This window comes from Vidua chalybeata, chromosome 19 (genome assembly GCF_026979565.1).
Source record: "Vidua chalybeata isolate OUT-0048 chromosome 19, bVidCha1 merged haplotype, whole genome shotgun sequence".
Taxonomy (NCBI): domain Eukaryota; kingdom Metazoa; phylum Chordata; class Aves; order Passeriformes; family Viduidae; genus Vidua; species Vidua chalybeata.
In genome coordinates this window covers 10,116,523-10,138,255 of record NC_071548.1, presented here as the reverse complement: position 1 = coordinate 10,138,255, position 21,733 = coordinate 10,116,523, and the positions used below count along the sequence as shown (strand labels likewise).

The window sequence follows — 21,733 nt, the reverse complement described above, 5'->3', positions numbered from 1 at the left end:
CTGGAGGATTTCTCATCACAAGCCCTGCTCATTCCCCTCTGTCTTTCCTTTCATCTTCTTCTAATTGTCTTTCTTCACTGTACTGAGCCTTCATGCCAAGATCTCCTTTTATCTCCTGAGTAAAACATTAAAGCAAAAAGACAACTACAGAAAAATTGGGGCAGTAGCCAGAGGAAAATGAACTGTCACACTGGTCACTTCTGGTTTTCATTCAGTGAAAAAATTGTTATATTTTCTATCATTGCCCCAAAGGAGACCCTGATTTCATCTCCCACTCCTACAGCTTCAGGATTACACAAAAATATATTGCTAATCTATTAATTTCAGAGGCAGAATCCATCTTTATTATGACTAACAGTTTAGTTGTGGAATTTCTCCTCAGACAATACCTGTTGGATCTGAATTCCTCTTAACCATGAGATTGTGGTCCAAGCAGTGTGAGGTCCATTTCTAACAATCACCATGAGAGGTTCACACACAGTCCAAATCCAGGCTGATGGGGGCAGAGCCTGAGAGCCTTTGCAGTGACAGCCTTGCCCTTTGCTGCTTTGTGCCCAGTCTTTCATTTCAGCTTCATGCTGCTCTTCTTTTTGCCATCAGACTTTGCAGCGACTCCTTCCCCAGGGAAACTGTGATTTCTTTTGCTATTACATTTAAAATTTAACTACAGTGATTATTTCCTGTAATGGCAAGAATTTTTTCAGCCTTCCCACTCAGCGTGTTTGTGGCTGGTAAGAAAATAAATTACCTATATAAATAAATGCTCACATTTAGCTGAAACCTCCCATGCAAGTGACATTCTCATGACTGCTCAACTCTCTACTGGGAGCACTTGTGATTTACAGTGGAACATTTCATAGCATGAAGGCAATAAGCCCCACTTTTTGTGATTCCTTAGATATGTCAAATTGCTTATTACCTCCCAAATAACCGCAGAAGTGATGTTTATTACGCTTTCACTTATTCAGAAAGGCCTTGAAATTCTAAACAACAAAACGTGCTAGCATTTTAAATATGTACTGATCCTTTATTGCATTCAGTTGGGTTTGGTTTTGTGTTTTTTTTTTTTTTTTTTCCCATTTGATACATCTGTTTTTCTCAAACTTTGTTACATTTCCCTGTGCCTGCCCTCTCCTCGCAGGAGCTCGGCTGTACTCAGTTTGACAGTGTCACCTCCCCCGCCCCCAAAAGCTGGGCTCAGTACAGCTCAGTGATGAACTGCAGCACAAAGAACTTGAACCGAGCCAAGTTCACAAAGCAGCAGGTGGAACAACAGCGCGGAAAAGTAAATAAATGCTGAGGTTTATCAGGAACTGCTCAAAGCAGTGCCCCAGCATCCACAAACAATTCACTACCCTGCGGGAGAGGGGAAGAAGCCACGGTGGGCAGGTTTACCCTGCATTTAGGACAGTGCTCTTTAAGAGTGGCGGCGGTCGGGGAGAGGCGGGCGAACGCTGTAGGAACAAAAAATTCCCCCGGCTCCATTTATTGCTCGATGGAAAAAAAGAGCCGGGACGGGCCCAGCCCGGCGCTGTGCCCTGCAGTGCCCGCGCCGCCCACCAGGGGTCAGCCCGGCACCGCCGCGGCTCCGGCGCCCCGCGGGCGGCCCCGGCCCCGCCCGGCCCCGCGGAGCGGCCGCGGGCGGCGCACGGAGCGCCTTAAACCCGCCTTGCACCGGGGAACTCGCCTTAAACCCGCCTTACACCGGGGACTCCCGTTACACCGGGAACTCGCCTTAAACCCGCCTTGCACCGGGGAACTCCCGTTACACCGGGAACTCGCGTTAAACCGCCTTACACCGGGAACTCCCGTGAAACCCGCGTTATACCGGGAACACCCGTTAAACCCGCCTTACACCGGGAACTCCCGTTATACCCGCGTTACACCGGGGAACTCCGGTTAAACCCGCGTTACACCGGGAACTCGCGTTAAACCCGCCTTACACCGGGGAACTCCCGTTACACCGGGGAACTCGCGTTAAACTCTCTTTACACGGGGAACTCCCGTTAAACCCGCGTTACACCGGGGAACTCGCGTTAAACCTGCATTACACCAGGGAACTCCCGTTAAACCCGCGTTACACCGGGAACTCGCGTTAAACCCGCCTTACACCGGGAACTCCCGTTACACCGGGGAACTCGCGTTAAACTCTCTTTACACCGGGAACTCCCGTTAAACCCGCGTTACACCGGGGAACTCGCGTTAAACCTGCATTACACCAGGGAACTCCCGTTAAACCCGCGTTACACCGGGGAACTCCCGTTAAACCCGCCTTACACCGGGAACTCGCGTTAAACCCGCGTTACACCGGGAACTCCCGTTACACCGGGAACTCGCGTTGCCGCTTGGCTGCGAATGGGAAAGGAAAGTAACCGTGGAGAGGAGGAGGGGCCTCGACTCAGGCATTTCTGTGTGTCACCTGTAAGGCCTCTGCCCTGCAATAGGAAAAATGTTCCGAAGTTCCCCACCTGGGCGTGGGTGAGGCTCCTCCCGAGCAAGCTCAGTGGAAGCAGGATGTGCGGGAACGGCTCGGATAGGGAATGGCACAAGGGACTCGGGTGTGTGCCATCCTAATGGAAGTGCCCCGACAAGGAATGGCACAAGGGACCCGGGTGTGTGCCATCCCTTTACTCTGCTCAAAAAATAAATATTTACCAACACACCTCATTTTCTACCTCATTTTCTGTTTCCTGAGCTCAACTTGGTGACAACACACAAATTTATTTTTTGTTGTTGCTGTTTTCAATAATGTATTGTTTGAGCTCTAACCTGAGCTTTGATTTGTTCAGTAACAGATTCAAGACTTATTTCCCAAATATTTCCAATGGAATCGTGATGCTTGTTTGGCACGTGCTCATATCAGGACTCCTTGTGTAGTTGTTTACTCATGGGCCCATTTACCTCATCTTCACTGGCGACATCTGCTGAATATTGTCCCATACTCTGAAATATTTTTGTTATCTGCAAGACAAAACAGAAGAGCTCAAAACAGTGCACAGCACTCTGAGAAATGGACAGTTCACACGTTTCAGTAGGGCAAACAACTTGTACTAGATAACTAAATCCAAAATAATTTAGGATTATTCCAGACAAGAGACAAGCTGAAAGCAAGCAACAAATTCTTCCAGTGCCACTCCTTCATGCCCAGATGATATTCTGAAGCTTTCCAAACTCCAGTTTTCCCAAGCTTTGCCAAAGGCTGGGAAGGGTTTGTGGAGGAAGTTTTACCTTTGTAATTTAGTAAAAGACTTACGTGAATGCAAGCACTCCCCCACTCAGTTCTTAAAGCAATTCAGTGCATTTACCTGCTGTTAAATGGGTTCCTGACTCCAGATCTAAGAGCCTGGAATCTGTTGCAGAGAGGGCATCTTCCAAATGCCAGTCCATATGATGGATCTGTGGCTCACCAAGAGTAAAAAACTTCACAGGCATTCATTGCAATATGAATGTACAAGATCCAGTGCAAAGTTCAATTCAGAGTTTTCTTTATTAAAATACCTTTTCACATTCCTTATACTAACGCATTTGCATGGACACTCATGGGATGCTGAAAGAACATTTGTCAACAGAAGAGAGCTATGAAGTCAATCAGTTGTGACAGGCTCATGATACAAACAACATTTGCACAGGGAACAATAAATTAGAGATATTAATCAGTAACCAGAGCTTGAAATTTTAAATATTTGGAATGGAGGACATAAACCCCTTTTGTGTTTCTTGCTGGTTTTGCACCTTTGATGCAGTGCTTAAACCAGTAATTGTATATCTATATACAAACCCATGACTTCTTTTTTACTATTTTCTAATTAAAATGAGAACCTTCTTACCTGTGGCCCAGATGTTGTAGGAATTTAATTTGCAGTAAGAAAAAGGGAGCAACTGCAATGTCAAAGGCTATCTGGTTAAGGGGTTGAGGACAGTATTTTTGCTCTTTTGTTTTGTGTTCTTTTAAATTAATGCAGCCGAGATAAACATGGGCTGCAGGATTACATCTGTGTCCAAACTAGATCCATGTTAGTGTTTTATCATACTGTAGAGAAAAAGGATAGGTATGGAATTCCATACTGGACAAACTGGGCACAAGTGCAACTTCAGATCTCTCGCAAAATCAGAGGAGTAAGGATTGTACATAACAGGATTTTCAGGTACAAATTCACTGACCTAGGTGTTTTATATCCACTCAATGAAGACTTATCATAGAATCATCCAAAATAACCATTATGGACAATCATTTCTTGAAGACCCATCACATCAAATAAACCAACAAGCATCAGAACTTTTAAAGGGGAAAAGCAATTTAGTGAAGAATAAAGACTGTTTGTGCCTCTGATAGAAGCACTTGGTAAAGTCTGAATCTCTGAAGAGTTATTCAAGTTTTTAGGGAGCCCAGAGCTCACTCTTCCCTCAGGCCCTCCCTGCAGTGTCACATCCCCGTGGGTTATAACTGAGCTGGCTCCAAGCCTGGTAGCAGTCCAGCTGCTGCAGCACAGGGAGCTCAGCACAAGCTGCAAGATCATGTCAAGGTACATCCATGGCTGGCCAGGCTGTGCTGAGCTCTGTTCTGCCACAGTGGTGGCACTGACAACCATCTTAGCAAGTTTAAAGCAAGCTTAGATATTTCTATGTCCTACTGGTATCACAGTGGTTGCTGCATTGTAGAAATGTACTTCCTCAGCTGTAGCTCCCCCTTTGTTTCCTTAGAGCATGATGAATTGGAGGCAAAAAAAGGCAAAATTGCATTAGCAGGAGAAATTACAGATGAGAACCTGGGTCAGTGGTTTCTAGAGCCACTTTCCTATGAGAATTTTTATTCGTAATTTTTTCCATTAAATGCTTTAGGAATATCTCTATTGTTCCTCCTAAGGAAATAAACTTTGAAAAGACGAGTCTGGCTAACTCATAAATAACTGCTGCAAAGCCTTGGGAACACCTGCAACATCTTCCATCTTGCGTTGTTTTCTTCTCCCAACTGATCTTTAAGGTGACTGTACTAGGTAGCATCAGGATGCCCATATATTCTCTGCTGGCAAAAAGAGCAAAAGAGAAAAAACCAAGGTGTGAGTAAAGCTGTGCCCTACCCTCTCTCCTGTAACATATTCCTTAGAACCCTCCACAGTGAGCTAATAAATACTCACTGTTCTCTGGAGAGACTTTGGCATTATCTTCACCAGAGAGAAAAAAAAATAAGACAGTGGGAGATTTAGAGTAACAACTACAACCTAGACCCCAAAACTGTTAATCATCAACATCTGTAAGTCGGTGCTTACTGACAAAAGTTGGATTTTTAAGGGAACTGCTGGCACTAAACACATCTGGAAGACAGATCCCTTATTTACTAGGAGATGTTCAGCTGCCTCATTCAGACCCCAGTGTCAGGCCCAGGAGAATGAAAACCTTTCCTTAAGGGCTGGTGTCTCACAGGGAGCAATGCAGCACCCAACTTCTGGACACTGTGTTCCTGCAAGAGCTGTGCCAGGGGTGATCTCCAGGGGCAGAACCCTGGCACTGGCTGGCACAGAGGGCAGACAGAGCAGTCCTCTACACCAGCCAATGGGAATGGGCACAGAGAGAGTCCAAACTTCATTGTTTTTACATTATATGACAGAAACAATTCTGTCCACTGGGGATTCACAACTGTCAAGTCTTTCCTGGCATCAGTTGCCAAAGTCTCCCTCCAACAAATTTCTGCTCAGGGTACGTGGTGGCCTCTAACCTAACAGTTCAGTCTGTCAGCACCGAGGCGCCTCATTCCTTTTGTGGACTTACCCCAAAGGATTTGCCCCATGAGTCAGAGGAATTCCTGGTTTATAATTCAGTGCTTATTTCAGAGTATCACCTTGTTTTTCATATCCTGACTGCCTGAAATCCCCTCCCCCCAATTTTAACTGGACACATCCTTCATCTTCCTTTCCTGTTTGAAACTATTGTGCCCTGTTACTGTGCACAGTTAAACACAGGCCAGGTCCCACTTTGGAGCTGGCAATGTGAATTCCTTTAACACTGAGAAAATACTTTTGGGATCACTTGAATAAGACGAGAAAATAGCTGAATAACACCTAGAAATTCCTGCAAAGAGATGTAAATTGTACAGGTTTCTGTCTCAGAGGGCACATGCTGAGGTTGGACAAATAGGCAGCTAAAAGTACACAATGTCCTTGTGTACTGCCAGTCCCCCTGAACCCCTAGGACAGAACCAAACAAATACACAAACACATCTAGGAGGTAGCAGGAGAGGAGGAGATGTGAAGTCAGAACGTACTGCTGAGGTAAATTTGACACAATACCAATTAGTGTTTGGCGAAGTGGCTATCTCATTGTCAAGATATTTCCTTCAATATGTTTTCAGAAACTGGGACCATTAAATAACTTAGAAAGATTGCCAGCTCTGATTTCAGGAAGGAAACCTCCTCCCAGTTCCTCTCTAAGTAATTCATTTCTTTTGCAAATACTTCCTATGGACTGCATTTAAGATACAAATTTCTGAAACAGAGGAGATGGAGGGAAGCAACCCCTGACATAAAACTTCAGGTTCCTTTCTAAATGACCTAAAAATCCAAGACATTCAGGTTCAAGGTACTCTGGACTGCAAATCAGTCACAACCTGTACTACAGCTAAGCCTTTATATAGTTCAAGTAATTCAAACTTTGATTATTTTTTTAATGCATCACCTTTCCTGACATAATACAAACACTTTCAATGCCCTTGTGCCAGTCCACAGTGTTTACTAAAAGCCTGAACTCAATTTTGTGATGGTCTCTTAGTGCAGAAGAAGCAAAGTTCCTAAATTTCCCAGCTGGATTATATTTATTCTGACAGAAACTATGTAGAGGCAAGTGCACAAAAGCAGGACTAGCAACCATTAAAAGGATTTGCTACATCTTCCTTCTCTACAGTGCAGTTTTCTGTTATGCCTGTGACATCTGCAAGAGCAATGCAGAACTGAATGTTAACAGACTTTATCTGAGCAGTGGAATGCACATTACTGGAATTTAGGGAGTTAAAAGGACATCAGGATCTGTTGAGTCTCCACCACCATTACTGAAATAAAAAGGCTGCATATCCTCCCTGAAAACAGAGCTCTTAGCAAAATACTCCTCTCTGCTGTGGTGCTTAGTCTCACACTTCTGGAGCATCTATTGCTTCCTAAACAGAGTCAAATTCTACAAGTTTTTTGACAGGCCACTCCAGCTAAGTGATCCATCTGGCATTCCCTGGGATTCAGATGCCAGCTGACCAGCCCAGCTCCTGAAGTCCCCTTCCACTCACAAATAAGGGAGCAGCAGATCAAATGCAACTTCACCTCTGAGCCAAACACTTCATTTGCCTATCAAGAAGCAGAACAGCTGGGGAGGAAGTTTAAGCCACTTGATCACTTTATTAAGGAGCATTTTCCTTTTCACGAGTAGGACCAACAACTCATTTGGACCAAACCTCTGAGATACATTGCAGTTAAGCATGTGTGAAAATGAGCTACTGAAAAAAAAAAAAAAAACAGTTGCAAGAAAAATATGATTAAAAAGCACCTTAGCAGCTTCCTGCCTCTTCTGTATTAATCTGTGTGGCCTGTAAAGTGTTGAGAGACAAGTAGAGGGATGGAAAATCTATGAAGAAATTCATCTGTCCAGTCCAATTTTAGGTCACTTATTTGGAGAGGGAGGTGCTGCTTTTGTCACAGGCTTTATTGGGAACAGAAGTGGGAATTTAAGAAGCAGAAGACAAGGCTCTGTTCTTTTGCTATGTCCTTTAAAGCACTAATAATGAAAAAAAGGAATAGTTACTATGTTAATACATTAACAGTATACCTAAGGAGAGGACAATGTCTCAGACATGAACTGAATAAGGCAGCTTCTAGGAAAACTCAAGCAATATGTGCAAGTGTTATAAAACTGACTTTGCTCTGGGTGTTTCTGAAAATGAGATTAGTTTTGCAGAATAACTACTTTTATTACCCTTCTACTGCTAACATGAGAGTAATAAAAGAAGCACAAAGAAAACACTGCCCTCAGCTGACACTTTTCTTCCTTGAATCTGACATTACTTCATGGATTGCCTGGTTTAGCAAGCTTTAACAGCCCAATTAATTACGAAAGCAATTTGCACGGGGTGGTCCGTTTATTTTCATTTTCTTTTGATTATACTTCCATGGAGAGATATTTTACTCACTTTTGGCCACAGGAAAACAAAAAAAAAACATCTTCATGTCCTTTAGAAATTATGTAGGCTGTGGAAAAAAAAAGACAAACCTCCTCCCTGAGCTTACACTTCATGTCTGTCACGGCCACCCTTGACCATTTTTTCTTTTGTGTTGGACAGGGACAAACTTTCTTCTGCATGACTCTCCAAGAAATGCCTGGTATAACCCAGGGGAGGGTTCAGCTCAACATATTTTTAGAAAACTGAGAGCAAAGAATAAAACCAGACCTTTTAACTAAGAGAGACAATGACACTATAAACCCTCCTAGCCTGTGTTAATATGAGTTTGTTTATTGTAACAATCTATGACCTTCAGTGCACTGCCAGTGTCTGTAAATAATACAATGGGCTGCCTGTGTATCCCATGGGGATGGGAGTGCTGATGGAGCCTTTCAAAACTCAAATGGATGCCATGAGCTGACGTAGATTGTGCTATTGTGATTCTTATTTATGAGTCTCTCCTTTTTTTCTTTTTAAGTACAAGCTCCAAAGTCACAAAGTGTCAGAAAAAAACAACCATCTGCTTAGTCTGTGTTAGATAGCATATCTAACATTCATAAAAGTACTCCTGAAATGTGAGTTCCCTGCCTCTCAGATCTCCTGAGGGCAGACTAACAGCTCATTCAACATATTCCTGCTATTTTAAAATTTCCATATTTTGTCACTGGCCTCTTAGCACTATGGAGCTGTTCATCACCTACAGGACCTTCACAAAACTCCACATTTTTAGCTGAGATCTTCCATATATATGGATGGTATTAGTCCCACTTCTGTGACGCAGCTACGACCCAGCTTTGTACTCTGCAATAAAAATTGTTTGCCTTCAAAATTTCTTACCAGGTCTCAGTTTACTACCAGCCCTTGGAGTCATCCTACCTGCTCTACCAGTGGATGAAAACAAACCCAGGAGGAAACAGCCACAGAGAGTGAACAGAAGGGACTTCTGCAAGTTGGGGTGATCACCATCCCTGCTTGGTTCAGCTGCTCACACCTTAGGAAGGAGCTCCCCTCTCTGGGCATTCCAATCACAGGGGCTGTGTGTGAGCAGGCACATCCCTGGCACAGTCACTGGCACTGGGGATGACAGATGGGACTGGAACAGCAGCTCTGTCCCCAGTGATGCATTTACCAGGTGAGCAGTTTTCATCTGCAAATCTCCTGTGCCTGCAGAGCCATCCCTCACCTTGTGCCACCCTGCCAGCACTGGTGGCACAGACCCAAAGCTGTGCAGGTGCTCAACACAAACTCCTGGGAGATCATTATCTGTGCACCAGCACCACCAAACTCCAGCCCCTTCCACTCCTAAAACTGACCATTCTACAAACAGAGGATTGATAGCCTGATTCATGAAAACATATACAAAGGGATTGCCCCATATCTGTCCTGCAAAGGCCCCAAGCAACAAATAAACCACATCAACCCTTGAACACCATCTCACCAGATGCACAATCATCTCAACCCACGCCACTACATTTAACTGATTGCATAAAGTGTATACTTACAGAATGCCTGTTTTCCATAGAATCTGCAAAATAAAATACAATGTATAAATTATGAAATGGCACCTTGCAGAGTGGCCAGTTTTATGTTCTAGAAAATACAGGTATAGGTACTTCAACCTTTTTGTTCACTTTGCAACAATGTAAAATTCCTACCTACATCTAAGGTTAAAGCTCTGGGCTTTGAGGAGTATCCACGTTCTAGTTTAATCCAAGTACAGGGGTGAGACATTTCAAAGCCCACACTGAACAGGACCTGTTTGGCAGCTTCCCTGATCATGTGCTAGAGCAGAAGTCTCTACTAAGGGCACAGTCTGTTACTGGACAAGAGAGTCTTCCTTTTAGAGGCAAGTTCTCATCAGCATTTTACTTCCTAATCCAATTCCTTGCCAGGAAAATAATGCATTGCAGAATTCCAGTAGAGGATATAATTTTCAGGGCAAAAATAACATCTTGCAAAGACACCTGACATTTTATTAATAAAAAAGTTGCTTGTTCCCAATGAAAAACCTGAGGGCCAGCAAGCTCTTTCCTTTTAGGGTCAGTGAGCTTTAAGACTGGATCATACACTTATTTAAAAAAAAAGTGGATTTAGATATTCAGAAATTTCCCAGAATACATTCAACTACCAAAACATAACTATTTCTTTTCCCTCTCAAAGTAACTCAAAGTTTTAGGAGAGGACTTCAAGTCTTATTAAAAGTGCTCATCTGTATGTTCTGATGAGAGATTTCATATGTGACAAAAGTAAGTGCTGAATCTTGAAGGGTATTTTCTTGGAAAGTGTATCAGATTCACTGGAGAGAGGCTGTGTGAAGGAAATTCATCTAATGTTCAAAAAAGGGGTTGGACTGGGCCTTTGCATAGATCTTCTCAGTATTTTTTATATAAATGGGGGTTAGTTCCTGAATCTATTTTTTTCTAATTATATGTATTTCTAAATAGCAAAATTTAAAATCAGCCTTCCATAGGCAGAACACATAAATTTTGAGAAGTTCCCTGAAATCACTCAATGAAGGACATTATGCTGAGCTCTACCACCATTATTAGGCCCTAATAAAAGTCTTTTAGAAACTCCCTTGTGAGCCAGCAGGTGAACACAGGTGAAGGTCTCTGGCATGGTACATTCAGAGTTTTCTACCCAGAGCTTTTAGCCTAAGCAAAGGATTAAAAACTGAGGTGACTACAGCACCTTACAGCATGAACTCAAATTCAGTATACAATTGATCTCAGTGTTTGGCAAGATTGATCCACATATATTTAGACATTAGGAAACAAAATAAGAATATGGAACACACACAAAAGCATTTTTGTGTCCTGAAAGCCAATAGAATTGAACAAAACCACTGCTAACCCAGTGCTACATCAAAGCTCAGTTTAAGTGGACAAAACCATACATAAGGTTTATGAAGTGAGGCATTAACAAGCTGTCATTTAGTCTCTGTCACAATGTATTGTTCTCACAGGAAGGAGGAAATGAGAAATCTTGTGTAAATTCCAGACTTCAAACAACGGGATGTTGGCTACCCAAGGCTTGGAGGTCACAGTGCCACCGATCCTGCCTCCTTGTTACCTGTCACCCACATCCACAGCTCTGGGGCTTTCTAGCTGAGTGTCACAGCCCTGCCAGGAAATGTCACACTCTGTGTCAGGGAAGTGCTGCTGGAAGTCTGGGTGATTTCTACCAGGTACCACTCAGGGCAGTCACTAATAAAGGTACAGTGAAACAGTGCTTTTGCTGATTCTTTACCATGTCAATCTTTTCACAATCTTTTTATTTCATTCTTGTTAAAAAAAAAATAAAAAGGAAGTGGTTTAACTTTTTTACTAGTTTTACTGTAGAACTGAGAGATTTTTCCTATCACCTTGCTTTCCCTCACTGCCCAAACTGGGGAATTGAGAAATGCTGAATTCTAAACATACAGAAAATTTGGTCAAGCTTCTGTAGAAGCTCCATATTTTGTGAAAGGAATTAGAGCTGAAGGTCTGATACTGGTGATTTCTAAAATATTCCTGAGTCTAAAAAAGGTAGGTGGTTTTATGGTCTTCTGATAGATCTAAACTCTTGGTAATGCTTCTAGTTGATGGGATGTTAAATTCAAAGAACACATTTTTCCAAAGGAGTACATATAGCAGGAATTTAAGACACTGTCACCCCCACCTGCTCTACCATTTCTTGTTGCTAGGGGTTATGGAGAGGAGAATATGTGCCTAAACAGTTGTCAATCCACCTCCAAGGCACCCCAGCCCTGGTGAAAGCCAAGACTATGAACCAAAGGTGCTGAGCTGCAGACACACACAACGTTCTGCCAAGGCCTTTACTGGAGCAGTAGCTTCCATCAGGGAATCTTGGCAGGCAGCTTGGGAACACCTCTGACACGGGGCATGCACGTAATCCAGCACTGCACTGGAGGTTCAAGCAAGGTCAGAAGCTCCCTGCATATTTGTGCCTTACTGAAACCATCTGGCTTTGCCTGATTTTTGGCTGAAGCTATTGTAAGCATTTGGCTCTGGAATTAACGTCTCACAGATCCAGGCCTTAGTCTAGAATATGTCTAGAAACCCAAAGATCCAAAGAGTTTTTATATTGGAGAGAGGACAAGTTATTTGCATGGGTTTGGACTGCCTGCAACCATCATGTGCCCATAATACCTGAGTTCTGAACAACACAATGAATCCCCAGACCCTGTGAGTTCTTCCTATGCTGGAAAAGGATTAAGTGGGAAATTCTGGCTAAGATGTAGGTGTTAAGCCTGAGGCTCAGTAGCAGGAAAGTATTTGAGCAGATTTCCTGATTGCCAGAGCTGATTTTGAATAGATTTGTTCCAACCCTCTGAATGCAATGGGGATTTCTCATGCCTCTTTCCACTGGGCTATATTTATTTTTCCATAGTACATTGTTGGTTGCTGTAGAACTCTTAGAATTTCCTGTCTCACTGCTGCAATTGCTTCCAAGTGACCAATTCATTTTTCCAGACATAGCAGCATAAAGGCTGGTTCTGCATTTTGTTTGCTGGATTTCCACTTTCCTAATAAGAAATTGGGAATTGTTATCTTGCAATAAGCCACAGTGAACTCAGTCCAGTGCACATAAGATCAGTGCAAAGCCTATCACTGGTTTCTGTGAGCTTTGGGTCTGACACACAGCAAAGACAGAGTTCACTGAAGGAGAAAGAATGTATCAATAACATCATCTTCCACAGGAAGTGTCCTGGAAAAACGTGAGGAAATCTGTGAGCTGGAGTTGGCTCTAATTCTCCTCAGCAACACGAACAGGACTGTGCAATCCCAAGAACTGGGATCAACGTTGAGGGAAGGGCTGCAGCTGAGATAAAGAACCAGCATGGAGATGCTTGGGCTTCCTGCCCCTATTGCCTCTTGGGAAGATGAAAGGTGTGATGGAAATAAATCATGCCTGAAAGAGCCTCCACCCAGGCAGCTGAACTCGTGTGTGAGACATCCTGACCCTCCCTCAGGAAGAGCTGCCAGCCTGGACTCCAGCACAGGCACGGGAGGCAGCAGGGCCACTGCCATTTTATCGTTCCTGGCAGCCTGTGGATTTAGACAATTGCCTGTTTTGCTTAAGTTTTAGACTATATCACTTCTTTCTGAACAAAAAGCAGCAGCTTTGGGACTGGGCTGGGTATTCCTGACTCACAATACGGTTTGGCCTTTTCACAGAGAAACCAGAGAAAGCAGGATTTTAAAGAAATTAGTTCACTCTGGTGAGCTTTAAGGACTTTTACACAAAGCTGTTACTGACCTGAATGGCACTAACTGACCATTCCCCAAACTGCCATTTGGATGAATGGTCTGATTTAAAGTTGAGGCTTGAAGTTTTTGGTATTTTATGTAAAATACTAAAGTAACAGCCCATTGCTCTAGAAAAGGCTTTAAAACAATACCTGGATGAACATCCTGAACACCAAATATGTTTCTGAATGAAACTAATCTTTCAATAACAATGCCAGGATGACTTATCTCACTGTTGCTTGCAAAGTGAGCAAGATCCTCCTTAAACTCTCATTACAGAAGAGGAAATCCAGCATCCAACCAAACAGATACTGACATTATTTGACTTTCAACCAAAACATACCTGACTAGAATGGAATTTCACAAATGACCTGATTTTCTCACTGCAAATGAGTTAACTGTAGTTAACCATATGCAGTCTTTTGGGAGTTGAGATGTGCATTTGACAGTTTGTTTCTGTCTATCCCTAATGTAAAACCACCTCCTGAGTCCTGGCACTCAGAATGAGGAAAACAGCAGGGAGGATGGGGAGCCTTATCCACAGTGTGGTGGAGGCACTCAAATGGTAGAAGCAGGAGATAACATAGCCAGCACCAGGAAAATAAAAAGAAAAGGAATAATGACAGATGCTCAGCACGCTGCCAAAGGCCAGGGGCTTGGGAAAGCTCAGAGCATTATCAGCACTACGGATTCATGGTGCAGATTTTGCATAAGAACAAGCAACAGCTATAGAACTCAAAATACAGGAGTTGGTTACTGCTATGGCATCTGCCTTACTGGGGGTAGCAGTGAGAGTTGTCAGAAAAATGAGGAGCAAAAATGTTTTAGCTCAGTCACAAAGAACCACGTCAGACGTAACAACTACAGACTGTTCTTCAGCTTCCTCTCTAGTGCACACAATTTCTGGAATGCACAGACAACCCCTTCATAAGACAAAACTGCTTATGAAGCCCTCAATTCTAATGAAACCACAATAGTTACCTACAAACAAATAATAATAATATGTTACATAGGTCTTAGGGGTTAAATCTGTCAAACTGTGTAGCTGACACCAATTCCTAAACTCATGTCATTTCCCCAAGGACACATTTGTCTGAATCATTGCCTTCCTGAAGTAGGTTGTACTCCTGGGCTTTTGCTCAAAAAAGTAAAAGAATAGAATGGTAAATCAACTTCTGCACCCTCTAGTCATGTTCAACATCTGTCACAATTGGCATCATTTAATATGCTTATATTAATATATATTAAAGTAGACAGAATATTTCATAGGCATCCTCCTCTGCATTTACACTTTGCCACCTCACAATCACACAGCCTATCAAAAATCCTAGGTAGTGTTACATTAACTGTAACCTAGCACTGCATTGCTGGGTGATGCACTGCTTATCTAATTGAAACACTTTTCCTGTGTATCAGTCAGGAAAAACAGGCGTGATTGAAACAATAAACTGGTACAGTGTTTCCAAGAATAACTGAAACTGTAGAATGTTATGCATAAAAGAGCAGGTGGACTGCAAGATTAAGGGATGTTTGCAGATCCTCTGACTAATTCAGCTCAGTCTTTCAATCATATCCCATTTTACTGCAATTACTGCAATTCCCACCTTACGGTATTACAGCCTTTTAAGTGCTCTTTCAATTTCAGCTCTGCTATACCAACCTGGAGTTTACATCCTTCTGGTACATAACACATTCTGTTGTTATGTACCAGAAAAAAAAACAGGGCTGGTGAGTGGTGTGATAGTCACCCTCAGACCTGGGCAGAGCAGGTGAGCAGCTTCTGCAGCTTTTTATAGGTCCAGTTCACACTCATTGGAGAACATCTCAGAACATTTGTGGCCTTGGGGCTCAGCCCTAAAATAAACTGTTTTTTTTTTTCTCTTGGTGGTCCTCCTGCATGAAGTGCCTGGCCATGCTTTTAAGTGTGAAAGATATTCTGATTTTCACTGCAAGGCTGTGAAAAATGAGTACAACACACAGGCACAGCACCAAGGATTCTGAAATTCCTTTGCCACTGTTGTCACTCTCTAAACACTTTGACTTAAATGCATGACCTAATCTCTCTGTTTGTTCAGCTGTAAAATGGAGATAAAAATTGCCATGTAACAAGGGAAAATTAAGTAGCGTTTTCTAAAGTACACGGAGACCCTCACATAAAAGATTCCCCAGAGACATATTGTGTCAGAGGTGGGAAATGCCTTATAGAAAAAATAGAAACTTAAAGCACAACAACCAAAAAATAAAAATGGCACACAACAAAGCCTGAATGGGGACAAAATATGAACGGTTTGCAGCCCTAATATTTACAAATCTAGACTTCCTAACACAAAGAGAGGAGAGGAAATCCTTTCCGATTTAGACTTTGACAAACTATGATGAAATAACCTTCTTTTAACCCATGTCTCTGAACTGATTAGTGCCAGAACATTTACAGGCAGTAATTGCCAGCAAGCTGCCACTGCCCACACACACGTCTGTGTTAGAGGAGCCGCTGAAATGATCATATTGCTGTAAAGGTTTGTAGAGTCTGTTGCTGTCTGTTATCTATAAATATCTTTATAGATATTTGCTGGAGTTACACCCGAAGCAACTGGAATATTTTATAGCATGTGACAAACATGGTCAATTAAGAGACAAATGTTTCTCTTGAGCAGTTTTAGATAACAGGACATAGAATTCTGATCCCTAATGGGGATCTTGATTCAAATCCAGATGTATGGCCCAAATATTCAGCAGATCCAGCACAAATGCACTGATGAAGTAGATATTACAAATATTAATATCACTGATTAATGAGGAGCCATGAAGATTTCATGCAATTTAACAACTTCTTTGATTTTGTAGCTGCACTTTGGTATGTTCCTATCCTATGTGACTTGCAGCTCTTCTTTATTGTGGCACTTATGTTCTAAATATTCAGTCTAAATAGTATCTTATAAAATATTCAGTCACTAATTTACCCCTAACATCTACATACACGCTTCCTTAAAGTGTTTAATTTTTCACTAGCTTACTTACCATTATTAGTTTTTCTGATTTCACTATAAACTGTTTCAGTCCCCTTCTGTTCAGGAGCTGGAAAATGTATTGGCACAGAATCAATATATTTTCTTTTTTTTTCTTATTCTTTTTTAATTTCTTTTTGTTTGTTTTTTGTTTTGTTTACCTTATGAAAAGCTCCTTAAACAAACAGAACACACTTTTTTACTTTCAGAAGAAGCAGCTACATAAGCAGCAATAAGACTGTGGAGTCTGTGTGAAAAGGCAAGTATAACCCCCTCCCCAAACCCAGCCTGTAAGGGTCTGAGAGAAGGATGTCTCCTTCTATGTAGAAATGATGATGAAAATCTACTTCCCTTTCCAAATTTGACTTCAACATTCTCCTAATTTTCTTCTGAACTTGAACCAATACTGCTTTAATTTCACAGAGACATCTACCACTAGAGAACAGTTTCTCTGGATCACTTTGAAGAGCTTCTTCAGTTTGTCCTAAGGATTTAGGGATCCTAGCCCTGAGATCTATCACTTGGAAGACAAACTACAAACCCTTTTGGCAATTAGCCTGTATAAATCTTAAGGGCACAAAAAATAATTTAAATTGCTGTGCTTTGTAAAATGTCTCAGAAGACTATTTGCAGATTTCACACTGCACAGCTTCCATTTAGTGCTATCTGGGAAAGGTCTCCTTTTGGACAGAGCCCTGTCTAAAGGCCTGAAAATAGCAAGAATCATTTTCTCTGTGGTCAGCATAAACTTCTGGCCAGTAGGAGAATAGAACAATCTCCTGGATTTATTGTATGGTTGTAGTTTAATAAATCCCTGGGCAATCAAAGTGCTCCAGAACTGTGTATTCAACAACTGTGTAAAGGTCTGTGATGGCAGGGTCCAGGAGTTTGCTGTTCATGGATCTCAAAGGGCGTCAGAAACACTCATTCATTTCAGTTAAACTGAATCCTGTACTTTAGCTGTTAAAAACCCTCAACATTTAAAGAATTCAGACATAATGATTTGCAGACTCAGAGTCAGGACTGTTACTGTTCTGCATTGCCCTGAAGAACCCAAGTGTCTCTGGCACCACATTCTGATTTCCCAAAGCTAATTCCATTAATTTTTTTTTATTTTTTAAATACTGTTCAGCATCCTTTACATGCTGTGAGCTAGCACATCAGAATGGAGCTGCAAAACTGCTATTAATTTAAACAATAGCAGCTACACTTCCCCAAGTGTCTAATCACAGCTTTCAAACTTGCAGCTTTGGCATGAACTTTCTTTGCAAAATAATTTTAAGCTCTCAAGGCATATTTCAAATGCTTACAAGCTACTGCTTAAATGATCAATTCAGTTTCTAGTGAAGAATTAATCTTCTTGGAATTTTAATAAAAGGTAGCTCATTTTGTTTAGGACTCTTTTTTAGCAGTAACAGTCCTAAATCTACTCCTATTAACTCTGTGCAAAGACTTGGTTTGAGACATTTCCTTAGTTTGCTTTTTTATTTTTTATCATACCCATTTCATTATATTGTGGTATAATGCCACTGCCCATGTTATTTCCTTTGTCAACCTTCCAAAAGTTGTCCTGAAAAAATGTGCCGGGAGAAATTACTTGGATGATTTGACATTTTGTTCCCACTAATTTTATAATGTTGCCACCCTGTAGATAACTAACCAGATATAAAAGTAAAATAAGGAGAACATTCTTAGTCAGCCATGCTTAACAGTTTCTGCCTTGTCACTTTAGGGATGTTTCTTGATCTGACTTTAGCCCCTGCTTTTGGTTTTTCTCAGATTCCCAATAAAGGGTCTAAATCACCTTGCCATCTTTTTCCTCAACTAAGCTTTAGAAAAGACAAGCATTATATTTTTGTCAAGCATACAAACTTAGTAAGTATTGAATTTAATAATTCCAGATAAAAGTATTCCAGAAATTAACAGATAGCTCAGACATTACTTGAAACCAGGGTAAAACAGTGTTTTCAAATGTAAGTAGTTCTTTACTGATAAAGACGAGGCGTTCATCCTAATGCAATAATTTCAACTTTGTTTGAAGTGACATTCAATCAATCCCAATTCCCAGAAGTGACAAAAAGGTGACTGTTACAGCTTAGATACTGCAGCATTTATTGCAGTACACAGTAGCCTTTCACAGTACACAAATATGACTCTTCTGCTCCTGAGAACATTAGTATTGACATTGACAACAGTGGCAGGAGGAACAAATGATTGGAAAGATAAATTAAATTGAGCTTAGGCCAGAGAGATCAAAGAAATCTGCAGTTCCTTAAAAGGCAGAAGGAATCAGACTCTGTCTGTAGCTGCTGGATGAGCAATGTGTGCCCAGAGAAAAGGTAAATGTGATTTGCTTTGTCTTCATTTAGAAAACAGGAGGAATCCAAAGAGGCGTAAAAGGGATTTGGAGCAAGGTGATAATCTGAAAGTTGTGTTCCCTAGGAAGGGCTGGTCATACCCACACACAGACATGAAAGAATATTATGACTGGGAACAAAACCTTACAATAACACCAACGTAGCAGAAGTATCAGCAGCAGTCCTGTGGCCAAATTCTCTCTGTGGGTGTACATGATTATTACAAGGGAATATTAAGAAACTTGGCTTTGCTTCTCTTTTCCCAAGAATAAATCTCATCCTGTTTTCATTGTGATAGGCAGTGCAGAGCTCAAGAGATAACTTGGTTTCATACAACTCCTTCTATTTAAGCAGCATCCTCAGGATGCTCTCAGAGAGGAACACATTCAATACTTTCAGTGCAGTTTCCATTTCCATAACCAAAGAACTCCACTGTGTCCTGGGGCAACAAAGGAGATCGATCAGGGAACTGTTCATGTCTCTGTACACTCAAGCACAGTTCAGTCTTACAGAATCTATCTGTGTGCCATGCATAGGTCTGTAGCATGAGGCAGCACTCAATTAATATAATCTGATCTCATTTACAAACCATAGCAAACATTATTCTGTGGTTTAATGGGGTTCTTTCTACAGAGCATAGATACTATCTTACTACTTACTCTGATACACAGGAATAGTGTTATATATCAAGAATGGATGAAAATGCTGTTTTTATAGATGTTGATCTTGAATTTAATAGGGCTTTTAATTGAAATAATGCACTATCATACCTTACTGTTCTACACCATTGTAGAATGGTGTGCACACCACCATTGTAGAATTGTAGTACACACGCAGAAACAGTTGGAACAATTATTAGCCCTATTCTGAAGAAGAGTACAACAACTCTGGTCCTTCAGTGCAGAATTTAGCAGAGGTGGGTAAATAGCCTGCTTCAAACACAGGGAAGACTCTGTGATGAATGATACCAGGAAGTGAAAACAAAAAGGACAGGGGGACTGGCTGTTCTGGGAGAGCTTGGCTGCCAAGCTTGAAGAGTGAGCACTCTTGCCCAAACATCTGTGCTACCAGCTAAACAATCATGTCTTTGGTCTCTGAAATAAGTGACTAGTCCTTCCTACCAGGAAGAAGGAAATTTATCCGTTTCTTCCTCCGTCTGCTTCTCATTCAGCTGAAGCAAAGAAGCAAGAGCAGAACATAAACTTCTCTTGCAGGGCTCATTCACTTTAACCTACTTGGAGCTTTTTGCAAATTTCTGAAAGGTTTAGCAGCTTTCAACACAAGGCCATAATGGCATCAGAGTTCTCCAGATGACACAAAATGATTGAAGTGGGCATTTGAGTGGTGAATAAGTTTCCATGGATATTTCTCCTTCAAGGTTGCAGACATATACCTCAGCTCCACGCTCTGAGGTCTGGTTACTGCAGGAAGGAGGACAAAGTTATCTGGGTATCAATATCTCATTTCTCTGTTTAAAGTGCCACAAAATTCAGGATGGTCTCCAGGTTTCTCCAGACTAAGAGAAAATCAACACTGGTGTCCCTTCTCCATCACAAGCGAATTACAGCTTTGACCCTTCAACCAGTTCCTTTACAAAGGAGGAAATTCCACTGGCTTCTGTTCTCACCATTATCTTACCCTGTGGCAACTTCAAATGGCCCTCAGTGAATTTGGTCTCTTTAACATGGATGTTTCACAGCAGGCTGCCTTCTGCTTAGAGCCACAGCTCCAGCTGGGAGCCTTGCTCCACAGAGACCTCCTGTAAATGGGAATGATCCCGGGGAAGAACTGCAAGAACAGCAACACAGGAGCCACAGCATCAGCCAGGTTTAGAAGCAGTCCTGGCAAGAGACTGTCAGCACACAAAGCACAACCCTGGCATTCCCAGGTGCCAATACCATGCCAGTGTCAGGGAGCAGCAACAGCCCCAGAGTTGCTCCCAAAAATAACCTATAGAGGCTGGAGAGTTTATTACCTCTGTGAGGATCAAGCGTGGAGACTTCAACTTCAGTGTAATCCACCTCAGCACTCTCAAGGTCAGGTCCTGCCCCAGAAATATCAAGAAGATGTTTCTTTGTTGGACTGCACACTTCCTTTGAGCTGTGGGCCTGATCCTGCTGCCACCAAAATTAATGGACAAGTCCCAGTTGACTGTGATAGGTGCAGGACCAGGCCCTAGTGATGGCAGATGGGAGTTACTCTGCTAAGTTGTAAGGCCAGCCCATTCCTGAGGGTTGTCCCACTCCAAAGGGTAGAAGACCAACTAAAGGCAGATTTCTGAAACTGTGGGATATGCAAATTGTGCCTAGAACTGTTACTTACAATGTAACACCTTCAAAAGTGGCACAACACAAAATGGAGTAGGGAGCTTCCGGGGAATTACCAGAGCTTCTCCTATATTCCTGCTCCAGCTGCTGTTCCTTTTCTCTCCCTGCCATTACTTTATTGTTTTCTGTGGCTGCTATGGCAGGACACTTCCATTCTGCACTTTCCTCACATTTCAAGCCATCTTTATGTCTTTCATGGCCTCCCTCATCACCTCTCATTCTCCAAATTTCTGCTTTGCCAATTAGCCCATTCAGCACTTTTCTCCTAAGCTGCCTCCAAGCCCCACATAAAACATTTGGAATGGAATCCATTTACCTCCTCAAAATGCTTCTCTGCCACAATACCCTCAGAAAGCCTGGCAATGATCAGACATCTGACTTCCTAGGACCACAGGCTGACAGGAACTGCTATCTGGGTACAGCAGACACAAGAAACAGCTGTTGCTTTCTACTCTGTTTTTAGAATGGGGTGGGGATGGTGTTCTACCACATTTCTGTAAGAGCTAGAAGGAACCACAACAATCATTCAGACTGAAATCCTGCAGAACTGATTTGGCAGATTATTTTAGTCAGATTTCATAGCAGGTTAATTTTAGAT

At 42.0% G+C, this 21,733-nt stretch overlaps 1 protein-coding gene across 10 annotated transcripts in view; it reads right to left on the bottom strand.

Annotated features, from left to right (window-relative positions):
• Positions 1-3,464: 3,464 nt before the first annotated feature.
• Positions 3,465-21,733, bottom strand: part of PECAM1 (platelet and endothelial cell adhesion molecule 1) — a 45,073-nt gene continuing 26,804 nt past the window's right edge. For 2 of the 10 annotated variants that reach the window (XM_053960472.1, XM_053960470.1), the window contains 4 exons: positions 20,784-20,852; positions 16,465-16,521; positions 9,697-9,719; positions 3,465-5,023 (listed from right to left, as the gene is read on the bottom strand). In XM_053960472.1, the coding sequence (XP_053816447.1) occupies positions 4,991-5,023; positions 9,697-9,719; positions 16,465-16,521; positions 20,784-20,852 (182 nt within the window). In that variant the 3' untranslated portion in view covers positions 3,465-4,990. The remainder of the gene's footprint in view (positions 5,024-9,696; positions 9,720-16,464; positions 16,522-20,783; positions 20,853-21,733) is intronic. The other 8 variants (XM_053960471.1, XM_053960473.1, XM_053960477.1 and 5 more) reach the window with 8 other exon arrangements.